This window comes from Pseudonaja textilis, chromosome 3, assembly GCF_049901715.1.
Source record: "Pseudonaja textilis isolate UNSWEBS1 chromosome 3, rPseTex1.2, whole genome shotgun sequence".
In the NCBI taxonomy this organism is placed as follows: domain Eukaryota; kingdom Metazoa; phylum Chordata; class Lepidosauria; order Squamata; family Elapidae; genus Pseudonaja; species Pseudonaja textilis.
In genome coordinates this window covers 184,748,452-184,764,232 of record NC_141992.1, presented here as the reverse complement: position 1 = coordinate 184,764,232, position 15,781 = coordinate 184,748,452, and the positions used below count along the sequence as shown (strand labels likewise).

General features: G+C 41.4%; 2 protein-coding genes across 2 annotated transcripts in view; both read right to left on the bottom strand.

The window, feature by feature from the left end:
- Window positions 1–294: 294 nt before the first annotated feature.
- Window positions 295–15,781, bottom strand: part of MAL2 (mal, T cell differentiation protein 2) — a 31,263-nt gene continuing 15,776 nt past the window's right edge. Inside the window, exons 2-4 of the mRNA XM_026703594.2 lie at window positions 14,569–14,739; window positions 4,782–4,955; window positions 295–3,116 (exon numbers count right to left, since the gene is read on the bottom strand). Of these exons, the coding sequence (XP_026559379.1) occupies window positions 3,045–3,116; window positions 4,782–4,955; window positions 14,569–14,739 (417 nt within the window). The 3' untranslated portion in view covers window positions 295–3,044. The remainder of the gene's footprint in view (window positions 3,117–4,781; window positions 4,956–14,568; window positions 14,740–15,781) is intronic.
- The window catches only part of COLEC10 (collectin subfamily member 10), a 72,067-nt gene continuing 69,968 nt past the window's right edge, over window positions 13,683–15,781 (bottom strand). The window contains exon 7 of the mRNA XM_087931654.1: window positions 13,683–13,698. The gene's annotated coding sequence lies outside the window, so the exon portion shown is untranslated. The remainder of the gene's footprint in view (window positions 13,699–15,781) is intronic.

The window sequence follows — 15,781 nt, the reverse complement described above, 5'->3', positions numbered from 1 at the left end:
TCTATGTTCTATGTCTTGCTGAGCTACTCTGGATGGTAAGGTAGTCAATCAATTTGAGGGATAAATTCCAATAAAAGTATAAAGGGATGTAAAACAACTGAGCTCAGATTTACGAGATTTTGAACTCTTGCACACCTCCTTTGTTATGATAACAATGGTAGTAGTAAGGCTGCTGAAATGTTATATGCAGAATTGCTCATGCAGCACTTCTAACCTCTAACTAAACAAGTTTTATTTTGCTTTGCAGACACAGCCCTCTTATGACACTGGACATGAATTACACGATTGCTTCAATTGTCAAATGTATTCCCCTTTAATAGTGGACATATATTTGCAATAGGAAAAACAGCACATAAAACCACTTTGCCACTTGAATTTGGACCAATCTTCCACAACCAGACTGCAAGCAACATGCATCCTATTAAATGATCTGATCTGCCATTAAATGCTCTTTCTCTGGTTCAAGTTTGATTTCTACCCCTGATAGCGACTTACAGTAATTTCACACAAAACACGGGATATGGGAGGTATCAAACAATAATCTAATTGTATGATCTTTCCCCAGAACCTGAATTTTGAAAAATGAAACAGAACATACAATTTCAAATATAAAATTGTGAAAGCACTGAAGTTCAGAGGAAGTCAAGAGATTTCCAGAACAATTAAGCATAAACATTTTCATAAGTAGAAACAAATGCATTGGAGACATTCTAAAATATTAGTTTTTTTGCTAAAATAAAAACAAGACGCCTTTGGCTTCTACATCTAAAGCTGATAAATAAATGAATTTATATGATAAATTAGAAAATATGAGTTTAGAGTAAAAGATGGAGGGTGGGAAGAACACTCTTTCTTTTACTTCCTAGATATAAAAATGGACTGCAGATTCTTAATATTTGTACAAGCAAAACTTGTATCAGTGAACTACACACAGGGTGAGCAGTCCATCTATTTTTTTTTTAACTTGCCTCACTAGCAAATTTTTAGATAAAAATACGTTTCCTTTGAATACAGGCACATAAACTTCAACACATGACCACAATATTTCTAAGGTTTACTACATCAATGGAAAATGAATTGTGATGTTAGCTTATTTCACTCACGGACATGCTCCCAGATTTTTTTTTTTTTTAAAGCCACAAAAATCTTTCATGAAAACGTCTTTTTCTAGCAAATGTACAACTAGATTCTGGTTAAGCAGAATCTAAACACGTGAAATATTTTTTCCTGCTACAAATTATTCTTTCAACATAGAGATACAATACAGTATTTGTAAAAGGTTCCACTTCTGTTGATAGTTTAAGATTCTTGTATGACCCGGCTTGTATGAGTACCAGAATAAAACATATAGGAGTATTAATCTATTGTGCAATGCTAGTAAGGTTTAACAACCCAAACAGGAATTCTATTACCAGAATTCTGGTCATCTCCCTATTCACAGGGCTGCAATTCTTGAAAGATAAACATGTGATAGGTAGTGGCAAGGGACATTTGTATGAGGAATGGGTAAGGTCAAAATTATAAGGAAAAATGGAAAATCCAAGAGAAACATTCTAGTTTATTTTCCCAAATTAGGAATTAAAAATAAACCATGTGCATGTTTTCCTTATTTAAGAATAAAGAGTGAATATATTCCTTTCACTTAAAAACAATACTATTATAGTCTGGCCTAAGATTCAAAGGTTGCAATCTGGTACTAGTGAATGATTCTGAGAACTAAACTCACCATCTTTGGGGACTAGGGAGGGATAACTAAATCCTGAAATTTGGCAGCCCATGGCAATCCTACTGAAATTAGACAGCTTGGTATGGTGGACCATAAAGCAGGTTTCAGCCAAGAGTACAGGAATACTAAGTATAGTCTGGGTTGAAGTCCCGTGTGCCACATAATGGGGTGAGTTCCCGTTACTTGCTCCAGCTCCTTCGAAAGATGCAAAAGCAAGTAGATAAATAGGTATCACTTTGGTAGGAAAATAACAGAGTTCTGTGTATATGCCAAGTGCTGATCACATGATCCCAGGAACTGTCTCTGGGCAACGCTGGCTCCCTTGTCCAAGAAACAGAGATATTCATAGTGTCTTAGAGTTGGATAAGACTGACAGAGAAACCTTTCCCTTTTATTGCAATATTAATCATGCCTACCGTTGCCTTTCTTGATTGCATGTATGCAATATATTGCACATTTGCTAAGAGCTTTTATGTCTCCTATAACCATCAGAGCACCAACATTCAATTGTCTGCTAAAGATAGTATTATAATACTGTGGGACGAGGGGGAGGGGCAGGTTGTAAGTCAATAGACGCAATGTTCCTGGGAAGATCAACTTAGCAACTGAAAACATAGGCTGAGCAGAAACCATCCGCAAAATATTTTTCATGCCCAGCTGACATATTTAAAATATGAAGAATATGGAGAAAGAACCTGGGGAAGAAAGGAAGGAGAAAAATGTAGGTCACTGAGAAAATTCTGTGGAGCAGTGGATGATATTTTGGGGCTGTTTATCCCTCAATGCTTTGGGCGGAGAGTTATTTCAGAAACATTGTGCGGAGAAGAAAACAAAAGATTTCATCTGAAATTGAGAACGAAAGTTGTTCTTGTTTTAACAGAAATTTCTACCTTATTCACACTGAAGAAAGAATATAAATATATGTACAAAGGCCACTATTGCTATGTCTGCCTCTTGTCAAGCTAGGAGTTCTGTTGCATCCCAAACCGATAATAATCCCTTCTGTTCCTAAGACCTTAGTTCTTAATACTACACCCACTTTGGGGGACAATAAAATGGTGCTGTTGAACCGAGATAGCAGCTGCGAGACAATCTCAACATAAACACAGATTTTCCCCACCACCCCTCTTGAAAGTGTATATATGAATGGCTTGGGTTGGGTGTGTACATCTCAGTGCTTTAGAAAACAACAGATGTGTTCCAAAACATTCTTTTGAACGCCACGCCTATTCGATGGACAAGTTGGACTCTGTTTGAGATTTGAGCGGGTGTCAAAATCAGCTAGGATGTAGTGGAACGGGTGGGCCTCTTTCCGATGCTATAATTTCCATCTTCTTAAAGCCAGGGTGGTGCTGCATCCATAACACACCGTTGTTACAAAGGAAAAGATCTGCAGTGAAAGAGGAGAAGAAATAAAAATGAAATGTGTATCAAAGTTTGGTGTTTGCGCTGGTCTTTAATGTTCGTTTCCTAAATTATTATTTTCACACAACAAAACATTGCACATTGAGCTTCTTGAGGCATTCAGCGTTTCATAAACTTAATGTTTGTATTTGGCTTACTTCATAGGGGAGGGAGCGTGCACTCACATGGGTGATGGATGATCTTTTGTTGTATGGTGGACAAAAAAGCCAATACTGGGTATGTCTGCGGAGATTCTCAGTTATCCAGGACATGGTTGTCCCAAAGGTGCTTTCCCAAGAGGCACTAGACTTTCTGGATTTCTTTGAAGACGTTTTGCTTCTCATCCAAGCTTTTTCAGCTCCATAGACACATTGAGTTGTAAGTAGTTTGGGCGGTGGTCTTACAGGTAGTCCTCACTTAATGACAAGTCTTAACTTCAAAGTTATGATAAATCACCCCCCAAATTACTTACAATTCAACGTTTATGGAGCAGAAGAAGCTTCTTGGATGAGAAGCGAAGAAAAACCAGAAAGTCCAGCTGCCTATTGAAAAAGCACCTTTGGGACAATCCTGGTTACCTACATGCTTATTTGCAACCCTGAAGACCGTGAATACTTAAGAGAGAATGCAGTGCAGTGGTTGGAGCAGAAGTTCTCAACCTTTAAGGTGCTAAGGAAGAGAATGTGAAGAGCAGGCTGTGGGCACTTTTGCAAAATAGTAGCCTACAGGAGAAGGCTTACACCATGGCGGCTAGAGGGCTCACCACCTAGCCACACTGATGATCCTTCTTCCTATTTGTTAGTGCTACTTTCACCTGCTGGTGGTAATAGGCAGCGTGGAAGAAGGGCTCATCCCCTCTATTGGGACCCACAATTTTGGTGCTGCCTGGGAAGAAGGGTTAAAACAGCCTCAACCTCCTTATAACTGCAGAGTTTGTCTCTTAAAAGGGGAACTGAAAGTGAGTGTGGGTGCGTCAAGACGGGAGTCAAGCCAGGAAGGCAGTAGAGATGCCTCCCACCCCAAAGATAAACAGTCTTCAAGGACAAGAAATCTGCAATTCTTGGAGCTGCAAGACCAGCTGAGAAGCAGAGATGAGAACAGGGGAGGAAAAAAAAAGACTGACCACAGCCTGCAAGCCCACTGCTTGGAGCAGCCCAGATGCAGAACTCCAGAAACCAGCGGCAGAAAACTGTGAGGGCTGGCAGAAAGAGAAGTCCGTTTGTCTTCCTTTAGAGGAGTGAAAAGGGTTTTTACGTGCACACAGACTGCGATGGGCCACAGGAGCAGAAGTCCCATCAAATGACTATCATAATTCAGTCATTAAATGAATGGTCATAGAAGTGGTGCGGAGGCCTAGAGGTGGAGCTCTCGTCTCAAAATTAGGAGGTTGTGAGTTCAATCCTAGGTAGAGGCAGATATTTCTCTCTCTGAACACAGTGAGAATATGTCTGCTGAACAAAACTCGGCACTGGCGACAGGAAAGGCATCCGGCCAGCAAACACTCTGCTAGCTCCATCAGTTGCCCAGCATCCACCCTGCAAGGGATTATGGGGTCATTAAAAGAAGACGATGGTTCAATGAATGGTTATAATTCGAGGACTAACTGTAGTTAGATTTGGCTGATCACAGAACATCCCTGAGCGATACTCACCGCAGCTGCTATGCTTAAATTATATTCATGGCTATCTAGAAGTGCTCCGTGGGTGGTGATGTTGGAGGCGAAACTGGTGGTCTTAAGGGGGTGACTATGCAAAGATGTTGTTGCAGTTTGCAGTAAGAAGGTCCCAAAGTAGAAGACAAAGACGGCTGCGTGGTAAAGGAAATCCTGGAGGGAGCAAAAATGCAAAAGTAAACATTGAGAAGACAAACCTTTGCAGGAATCAAATGACTGGCTGTGCAAAATAGATTATGTCCCACATCATCCCATTATTCTTATATGTATAAAAGGGTTTCAAAGTATTTCTAGCAGGACAACCAGATTCTGTAACAGCTTCGTTCTCTATGCCATCCAGCTGGTAAACTCACAAAGATTCTTTTTTCTTGCCATATCCATGGACACATCCAAACTAGACTGTGTCGTTTCTCTGTGTCATGTAATAGAAGTGGGTATATGCATAATTTTGCATTTATTTATTTATTCAGTCAGTCAGTCATGTTTTTTGTAGTGTATATTGGAGGTAGTGATCCTTTGAGAGCTGTATGCAGTGAAATTTCATTTTAATCTATGCCGATTAGTGACAATAAAGTTATTCTAAGTCTAACCAATGAGAGCATGCCATTCGTTTCTGCACTTACAGGATGGACAGAAGTCCATCAAATCGCCAGAATTTAAATGAGGACTCCAATTTCTGTTAAAGATAGAATGAAGGACTGAATGTCTATGGAGATTTTCAAGGTCATCTTTGTCCCAAACATGCTTTTCAAAAGGCAGCTGGACTGTCTTGTTTTTTTTCCTTGAAAACATTCCCTTCTCATCCAAGAAGCTTCTTCAATTTGTATTGAGAAGAAGCTTCTTAGAATGAGAAGTAAATGTTTGAAGGAAAAAAATAACCACGTATATGTATACATCCAAACTAGACTGTGTTGTTTCTTTGTGTCATATAATACAGGTCGGTATATGCATAATTTTATATTAATTACAGGCACAGTGGTTAGAGTGTTGTACTGCAGGCCACTTCTCCTGACGATCGGCTGCCTGCAATTCGGCAGTTCAAATCCCACCAGGCTCAGCCTTCCATTCTTCTGAGGTGAATATTGTTGAGGGTAATATGCTGACTCTGTAAAACTGCTTAGATAGCACTATAAAGCGATATATAAGTTTAAGTGCTATTGCTAATTAATTAATTAATTGTCATGTCTATGTAGTGTATATTGGAGGTGCTGACCCTTTGAGAGAAATATACAATGAAATTTCATTTTAAGGTATGCAGATTAGTGTACATTCAAAGTGACCATAAAGTTATTCTAAGTCAAAGTCAGAATTAATTTGCAGAGGTTTTTTTTTGGCCTCAGGGCTGGGATTACAACACAATACCCAGGAGCTGTCATTCCTGGGGTCCTGCTCTTTATGCAACTATTAACCAGGAATGATCCTGTTTAGCATTGGAGGCCAAAGGTGGGCAGAAGCAGTTGAACTACAGAGGAGTATTTTTACTGAAAGGAATGCATAAGGTAATATATTATCACTCTCAGGGTGATCCTGCTGCTGTTCTCCCTTCTTGCCTGCAGCTCCCAAAGCTGAATCAAGAAAACGTGACCCTCCGTTGAGGCCAAGCATAGAGTAGATGCAATTTTTTTTAAATAACAAGAGCTCTTTAAGTCTACCCATCCAATTTCTACCCCTGTGGGGGGTGTTCCAGAGATGGTATTTTCAGCAGGTTCTGGCCAGTTCTGAAGAACCAGTAGCAGAAAATTTGAGTAGTTCGGAGAACTGGCAAATATCACCTCCGACTGGCCCTGTCCCATCTATTCTCCGCCTCCCGAGTCCCAGCTGATTGGCTGGGTCTTCTTTTGTTGCCCTGCACAGGAGAACGGAGCTGGAAAGCAGGTTAGTGGGGTGGGGAGGGAATGGGGATTTTGCAGTAACCTTCCCCCTGCTGTGGGGAGGATATGGAGATTTTGCAGTATCCTTCCCCTGCCACGTCCACCAAGCCACACTACACCCACCAAGCCACACCCACAGAACTGGAAGTAAAAAAAATTGAATCCCACCACTGGTATGTTTGTTAGTCTTAACTCTTGGAGAAGGTAGGGGTGTTTTGGCAACGTTTTCAGAAGTAGCATGCAATTTCCTCCTTCCTCTTCCAGAGGCTAAGAGGAAGTGGCTGTCCCAAAATCACCCAGCTGTTTTTGTTTCTAACACGGGACCAGAGCTACTTTGGTCTCAAGGCTATGGCACCAGGCTAGAAACCAGGAGACTGCGAGTTCTAGTCAGGGGTGGATTTCAAAACATTTAGCAAAGGGTTCTCTGCCCGGTGGCTGGGTGGGTGTGGCTATGGTGGCTGTGGGCTAGTCAGCCTCCTGCACCATAGCGGGGGGATGGGGGGGTGTTTTTGTCCTCCCTAGGCTCCGGAGGCTTCCCTCGAGCCTCCAGGAGGGCGAAAACAGCTTCCCTGGGCTCCGGAGGCTCTCTGGAAGCCAAAAATAGGTCCATTTCCAGCCTTCCCGAACTTCCAGGAGGCCTGTTTTTCACCCTCCCTGAGCCTCTGTGCATGACCTGCATCCAAAACAGGCCGAGTAGGGACTTCTGGGAGGGTCGGGGCGGGGTGGAAAGGGCTAGCCAGGAGTTGGATTTGGGGGTTCTCCAAAATGCACAGAAACTTAGCTAGGTCCTAGTTTAGGCATGAAACTTGGCTGGGTGACTTTGGGCTAATTACTAGGAGTGTGAGTTCCAGTCCCACCTCAAGCCTGGAAGGTGGCTGGGTGACTTTCGTCCCAGTCCCTCTCTCAGCCCAAACCACCTCACAGGGTTGGTGTTGTGGAGAAAATGGGAGGATTGAGGAGAACTAGTTACGTTTGGCACCTTGAGTTATTTATAAAAACAATAAAGGTGCGATATAGATAAATAAATAGATGAAACAAGGACTTTATTTAAGGGGTGAGTTCTTGCTATTTTGAATGACAGGATAGGACCCTATCCATAAAAACAAATCAAAACTAATACAATTTCTTTATATATATAATTTATAGAACTATACATTATGTAAATAAGTACACTTTATTGGTTTAACAGCCCATTGCACAATAGGGACTTTAGGCAGGGCACAGAGGATTAAAATCCCAAATTTAAAAAAAAGAGAAAATACTAATCTGAAACAATAACAAATAAAACATATTATTGAGTCTATAAACATTCCATTTTCAACCAATGAAGACTAAAACAAGAAATACACCAGCATGGCTCACTAACTCTCGCAGACCAAATGCCCGAGAGAACATTCAGATCTTCAGTTTCTTATTGAATGGCCTAACAAACAGGATTTGGGGGAACAGGGCTACAGTGGAAGCACAATCTTCTCTGCCCTTCATTGATCCATGTATGTGCACATAAATACCAACAGAAGAAAATATTTTTAGCTCAGGGTCCTTGGTGCTGCTCTCTGAACTTGGTTGTTTTCTTGCAGACATTTCATTACCCAACTAGGTAACATCATCAGTGCTAAACAGGGAGTGCTGGGTTTGCTCTTTGTATAGATAGATACAAGGGACTTGCCTGGTCAGTGGTGGTGGAGTGTTCTTGGTGGTTCCTTACACATGCACATAAGTGCTACATGTAGGTGTGTACTCCTAAATGTATCACAATCTGTTGGATCACCTTTGCAATGAACTGACTTCCATATAAGTACTATCTGAGGAAATTCTGCTTTTATTCAGGCCTATAAAACTCCCTGGACCTGTATACTTATAATTCCCAAAAGCCCTTCAAAAGAAACTTTGTCTTATCTTGAATAAACTTATCATCATGAAATGAGTGGATCTGTCCTCTCATTGATTGCTAATTGGTTTGAAAAACAGAAAGCCAAGACAGGGAAAAATAGAGATTTTTCTCAACAAGGGGGAAATTAGATGGACCTATTGATTTTTCCAGGAAGCATTCATAATGTTCTTATGCCAGAGAACATAAGAAAAACTGTTGGCCAGTCTCCTCCAGAGGTTTACTGTTTCTCTTGTAAATGCCTGATGATGACTGTGAACTCAATCAAATTGTATCCCTCAAGCATTTTCAGTCACATCTCTGAATAGAGCTCTGTTAACAAACCATTCAACAATCAGCATGGTTTGTATGAAGCCCAGGAAGAAGAAGAAAAAACATTCATTCAATTTTAATTTTAATACAAGTCTATTTAATTTGCATTTCCTCATTCTCCTAGGTGAATAACAGAATTGGAAGGAACATTGGAGGTCCTCTAGTCTAACCCTCTGTTCTTTCATCAAACTTGGGCATCTATGAGTTGAATCTGCAGATCAGTGTATCCTTTGGACATAATTATGTACAATGATGTTTTACACCTCAGAAAATTGATACCAAAATTTGGGTCAATTGATTCTCCAAAGCACCAGAAGGCAGGACAAGAAACAATGGATGGAAACTAATGGAGAGAAGCAGTAACTTCCTAACAATGGGGACAATTAACCAGTGGAACAGCTTGCCTTCAGAAGTTATGGGTGCTTCATCATCGGAGGTTTTTAAGAAGAGACAGTCACCTGTCTGAAATGATATAGGGCCATAATGGCGAATCTATGGCACGTGTGCCACAGGTGGCATGCATAGCCATTTTGTAGGCATGTGAGCTGCAGACAAGCTTACCTCAGTGTGCATGCGTGCACCTCACAGCTTATTTTTAGCCAGTTTGAGGCCTTTTTCGGCCTCCCAGAGGCTTGAGGAAGGCTTCTGCAGGCTTTGCAGGCTGAAAACTAGCCCCGTTTCATTACTTCCTGTTTGTTCTGACAATACTGGAAGTGATGAAACGGGACTGGTTTTTGGCCTGTAAAGCCTGCAGAAACCTTCCTCAAGCCTCTGGGGGGCTGAAAAAGGCCTCAAACCGGCTGAAAATCAGTTGTGAGGCGCAGCGCAGGTAAGGGGGCAGTGGGGGGGGTGGGGTGGGGATTGCGCGCGCATGCAGAGGGGGCATGGGGGTACACACATTGCCTTCTGGGTGCTGGCCCACGAGCTCGAGCGTGCAAACACGCACACAATTTTTGGCACAGGAGCCCAAAAAGGTTAGCCACCACTGGTATGAGTTCTCCTGTTTGAGCAGGAAGCTGGACTAGAAGACCTCCAAGGTCCCTTCCAGCTCTATTGTATTTAGTATACGGGAGAAAATTGTGTCAGGAATAAATGCATGCCAAACTTAGCGTTTTTTCAGGTGGATTTAAAAATAAAAACAAAACCAACACTGAAATCCTCATGACGCAGCTGATCTGAACAGGGTCATTTTAAATTTCAGTGTTCACTTTAATACTGAGCTATGGGTCTTTCCTTGTTTACTGTGCAAACAAAGGCAGAATTAAAGTTAACACATCTTGTGAGTTTGCAGCTTTCCAGAGCAAAGGTGCCCTTGCAATCTTTCCACTCAAACTCAAAAAGAATAAACAAAAGAAAGCCAAAATCCACAACAAAGGCATCAAGAGAACACACAAGTAAATCACCATGAACTTCCATCTTTACAAGTTCACATACATGAACAAACATTAAAAAAAATAACAGCAGTATACCACAATGACATTAATGGAATTGCTCATCCTGTGGATTTATGGCACGGTGAATTCTTTTGGATTTGGGCCTGTATACTCAGCAATTTAGAATTAGAATTAGAATTCTTTATGGGCCAAGTGTGATTGGACACACAAGGAATTTATCTTAGTGCAAATGCTCTCAATATACCATAAAAGAAAAGATACATTTGTCAAGAGTCAATCATAAGGTACAACACTTAATAATAGTCATAGGGTACAATAAGCAATCAAATCATACTAGGATGCAATCAATATAAATCATAAGGATACAAGCGACAAAGTTACAGTTATACAGTCACAAGTGGAAAGGTAAATGTTTCCCTCACACATACATGCTAATCATTTCTGGCTCCAGGGGATGGTGCTCATCTCTGTTACAACGCCAAAGAGCCAGTGCTGTCCAAAGACGTCTCCGTGGTCATGTGGCCGGCATGACTAAATGCTGAAGGCGCATGGAACATTGTTACCTTCCCACCAAAGCGGTCCCTATTTTTCTACTTGTATTTTTACATGCTTTTGAACTGTTAGGTTGGCAGAAGCTGGGACAAGTAACGGGAGCTCACTCTGTTACGCGGTGCTAGGGATTCAAACCGCCGAACTGCCGACCTTTCTGATCGACAAGCTCAGCATCTTAGCCACTGAGCCACCACGTCCCTCTAATTCCTCAGGTAGCTCCTTACAATTGCCATTCTTAAGTCTCGCCTTCCTTCAGTACTTACTTGTGATCTCCTGTATACTCACAAAAAATGTACTTCAAGAAAACTTTCACTTCAGATAAAACGTACAGGCAGAACATGCAGGAATAAGGCTAACTTTCATCAACCATCTAGATTTTCCCCCCCATTTTGCAATACTTAGCAGCAACACATTGGTCAGTGACAACTCATTTCTGTCAATGTCATTTATTAAAAATACAGGTAATTCTTGACTTATGACCTTAGGCTTAGTGACTGTTCGATGGATGGATCTCTTCTCAGGCTACTTTTGACCAGTTATGATGGCTGCCTTCACCTTTGAGGTCATGTGATCACATTTTGGGAACTCGGCAACCAGACTATTTGTGGCACCCTATGGTCACATGACTACAATTTATGATTTTTGCCGGAAACTGGTGTTTACTTCTAGTTTGGGCAAAAAAAATGCCCATTGCAGACAATGGGTTTGCTTAATGACGTCTTCAAAAAAAGGAATAAAATCAAGCACAGTCATGTGATGATCCACTTAATGACTGGTACATTAATGACCGATAAACCTCTAAGTGGTTTCAATGACTCCCTAAAAGAATTCAAATGATCAGCTGTCTGCAAGAAGTATACAGTAAATTCACTGGGAGGTTTCGGTGTCACAGAATATAACCTCCAAGTGGCCTCAACAACCCTCTAAAAGGATACAAATGACCAGCTGTCTGCAATGAATATAAATCCTCCCATTCCCCACAATTCAGTCAGAACTGAAGAAGCTTCTTGGATGAGAAGAGAAACATCTTCAAAGAAAAACCAGAAAGCCCTGTTGCCACTTGAAAAAAGCATCTTTGGAACAATCTTGACCTGGATGACTGATAATCTCCACAGACATTTCACACATGATCTTCCCTAATTCTCATGAAGATAAAGGGAGGGAGGGAGAAGTATATTTAGACTTGCTGTCAGGATTCCAGTGATTGCCCTAATTATATTATGAGCCTCAAGCCAAGTTTTAAAAGAAACCAAAAGATTTATTTGGAGCAATATGTCCAGCATTAACCTGTAAGAAACCAACTGTGGCATACATAATTTACAGTCACCTGTGAGCCTGTTTGCCTCCTCCCCCCTGGGTGTGTCATAAATCAGATTCTCCAATGAAGCACATTCATAGGCCGGGTGTCATCAATCACGTTCTCCAATTAAGGATTTTTGTGGGCAGAAGATGCGGCAGCTTAGCTACAATCTTTGTAAGATAAATATTGGAATGTACTTCTGGTTTTAAACTGCTACACTGCTCCTTCAGATTTCTTTCCGCCCCCTTGTCTAAAGCAGGCATAGGAATGCATTACGAGTTGACACTTGCAAGATTCTGTCACCTTATAATAAAAATCATATTAACATTCACAACTTTGGTTTCCTGGGAATGGCTGATAGCTTCCTCCCAGGAGAGCTGGGACTGCAGTTGATGACATGGAATTATCATCTTAACTAGGAAAATGCCAAAGGTTCTACCGTTGGAATGTCTGATTGCAAATGGTCAGACTGGACCATTCCTGAAACGTTCTACAAGCGGTTCTGTCTCAAAATATATGGTTCAACTCCTTTGGAGTGTTTCACGATGGAGTATTTCATACATCCCGCTCATATTACTTTTCAAGATTGGATAACTTCCAGGAGATCTGGACCACTTAATTATGGGGGAAGGTGCACCCCGGGGGAATGGCTGAGACAACCTTGTATCTAACTTACAGGCGGTGCAACCAGTTGGAGGAGATTGATATATGAGAAGCAGGCTGAAATCATAAAGAGATTTTAAAACACTGATTGACTCCTTGGATTGCACAGAGCCATAGTTAGTTTGAATGAAGACTTGGGTTGCCAATCTGTAACTGCTGAGTTCAGACATCACACTAAGCCATAAATCATGTTTTGAATGACACAATGGCTGGGTTAAAGAACACTCTACAAGTAGTATAGTTCTTGACTAATGATTGTCATTGGGAGCAGAATTTCCACTGCTAAGCAACAGCAATAGCACTTAGACTTATATACTGCTTTACAGCCCTCCCACACTGCAGCCCTGGTCAAAAGGGCCCAGCAGAGATTATACTGCCTGAGACTTCTCAGAAAACAACAACTGAATGGAAAACTACTTCTACCGCTGCACCATAGAGAGCATTTTAACATACTGCACCTCTGTATGGTTTGCCAATTACACAGTGGCAGATAGGAAAGCGCTCCAGAGGGTTAACCTCTTTGCCCAGAAGATCATTGGTTGCCCTCTCCTCTCTTTGGAAGAGCTTTATAGCTCCCGCTGCCTTAAGAAAGTTTAAAACATTCTCAAAGATCCATCTCATCCTGGGAACCCTTTTTTTTTTTAACTATTACCATCAGGCAGACGCTACAGGATAATAAAAACAAGGACAAATAGGCTGAAAAACAGCTTCTATCCCAGGGCAGTAACTATATTGAATTCTACTGTATAGTGCAGTGTTGGTGTGGTGTTGGGGGATTTCAGTTCAATGTGTGGAGTGTGAAGGATATGTGTTTGTGTTTATTTTCATGGTCATGATGTGCACTGAAGATGGTGTTTGATTTTGTTGTATAAAGTGCAATGACAATAAACTAAACTAAACTAAACTAAACTCTCTAAGCGGTTTTACAGAGTCAGCCTATTGCCCCCAACAATCTGGGTCCTCATTTTTACCCATCTCAGAAGGATGAAAGGCTGAGTCAGCCTTGACTCAGGAGGTTGCTAAATGAACTGTGCCCAATTTTATGACTTTCCTTGCCCTGTTGTTAAGCAAATCATTGGAGTTGTTAAGTGAACCACATGCTTGTTACACAAATCCAGCTTTCCCCCAATGTCTTTGCTCATCAGAAAGTCAGATGGGAAGGTCACCAGTGGTGACCCTGGGATGCTGCAACCCTCCTAAACACATGCCAGTTGCCAAGGGTCTGAATTTTGATCATGTGACCATGAGGATGTGGCAATAGTCATAAGTGCGAAATCCAGTCATAAATCACTTTCTCCAGTGTTGTTGTAACTTCAAAAGATTGCTAAACGAATGGTGGTAATCAGTGGTGGGATCCAAATTTTTTCCTACCGATTCTATGAGAGCATGCTTCGCATCACTCAAAAACAGCCCTCTGTGTCAGCGCTGGTGAGGTGAGCTGTTTTTTAGCTCAGCTGAGGCGCGGCAATCCGGGCTGCTGCGCGAATCAGCTGAGCTAAAAAAAAAAGAGGGAATATAGGAGAGGAAATGGTGGGGATGGGTGAGCAGGGCCAGCCAGAGGTGGTATTTGCCAGTTCTCTGAACTACTCAAAATTTCTGCTGCTGGTACGCCAGGACCGGTCCAAACCAGCTGAATACCAGCTCTGGTTGTAAGTTGAGGATTATCAATAGGCCAAAGCAAATAAATCACCCTGTAGTTTTCTGATAAGTATAAATTCATTCCTGGAAATGCCTCTGACTTCCCAGGTTTTTTTTTTTAACTTGCAGCCTTTTGCACGCTTACCAAACGGTTCCAATCGATGGCAATTCTCTCTCGATAACTGAAGAGAAAGACCGAAAGGAAGGAGATGGAGGTGAAACAGGCCGTCACGGATACGAACATCACCCAGCCTTGTAGCAGAGGCAAAGGAACTTTTGTAGCAGCTACTAGTATCCACACAAGTGCTCCAAAAAGCTGTAAAATACAAACATATAAAGAAAACTGTAAGGAAGCCTATGCACACAGATGCCTATGACTCTATTCCTTCTTGTGACAAAATTATACAGAGTATAGGGAGAAAATACTAAGCAAAAAAAAAAAAAAGTCAAAAGAGGGGAAAAAGGGAAATTACATATTGTATAGTTTAATACACTGATCATTCTACTTCTCCATGTCTGCAGCATATTCTTGATTTCATCACGTGCATATATCTCTTCATACATTTGTCTTTCATTCTTTAAATCAGGGGTCGCCAACCTTTTGGACCTCAAGGACCACCAAACTCATAATTTTAGATCCCAAGGACCACTAACTGGTTCTGTGGGCGTGGCCTAATTTGTGAGTGTGGCTTGGTGGTCATGTGACTGGCTGGGCAAGGCTTGTATGTAAATATTATAAATATTTATATAAATATTGATTTTTTTTAATAAAAAGAGCAACTTTTACCCAAAATCAGGCAAAGCAGGCAGGCAGATTGAGTTGCTCACAGAATCACAGATTCATTCAGAGATCTACCTATCTGCAATTCTGCCATAGCTCAGTCTGTCACATAAAATTTGCTTGCAAGCAAACTCATAAAATTTGCTAGCAAGCAAACTCACAAAATTAACTCATAACATACCATGCATGTAAATATTGAATTTTTTATTTAAAAAAAAGAGCAACTTTTACCCCAAATCAGGCAAAGCAGGCAGATTGAGTTGCTCACAGAATCATTCAGTGATTTATCTATCTGCCATCAGCTAGCTCAGTCTCTCAAATTTGCTTGCCATGAGTCTGCACTGAATTTGCTTGCAAGCAAACCTTCAATCCTAAGGGAGGTTCGGCTGTGCTGAGCTGAAGATCTAAAGACTAGCTAGAAAGCAAGAAATCCAACTATTTCCTGCTTCCTAGCTGATCTAAATCTCCCGGCACAGCAGAACAGATGATGGTCGGAAAAAGGAAAAATAGCAATTTAGCAGGCAAGCTTACTGGGTAAGGAGTGAGTGGGTAGGGAGGGTTCCCGCGGGCCATGTGG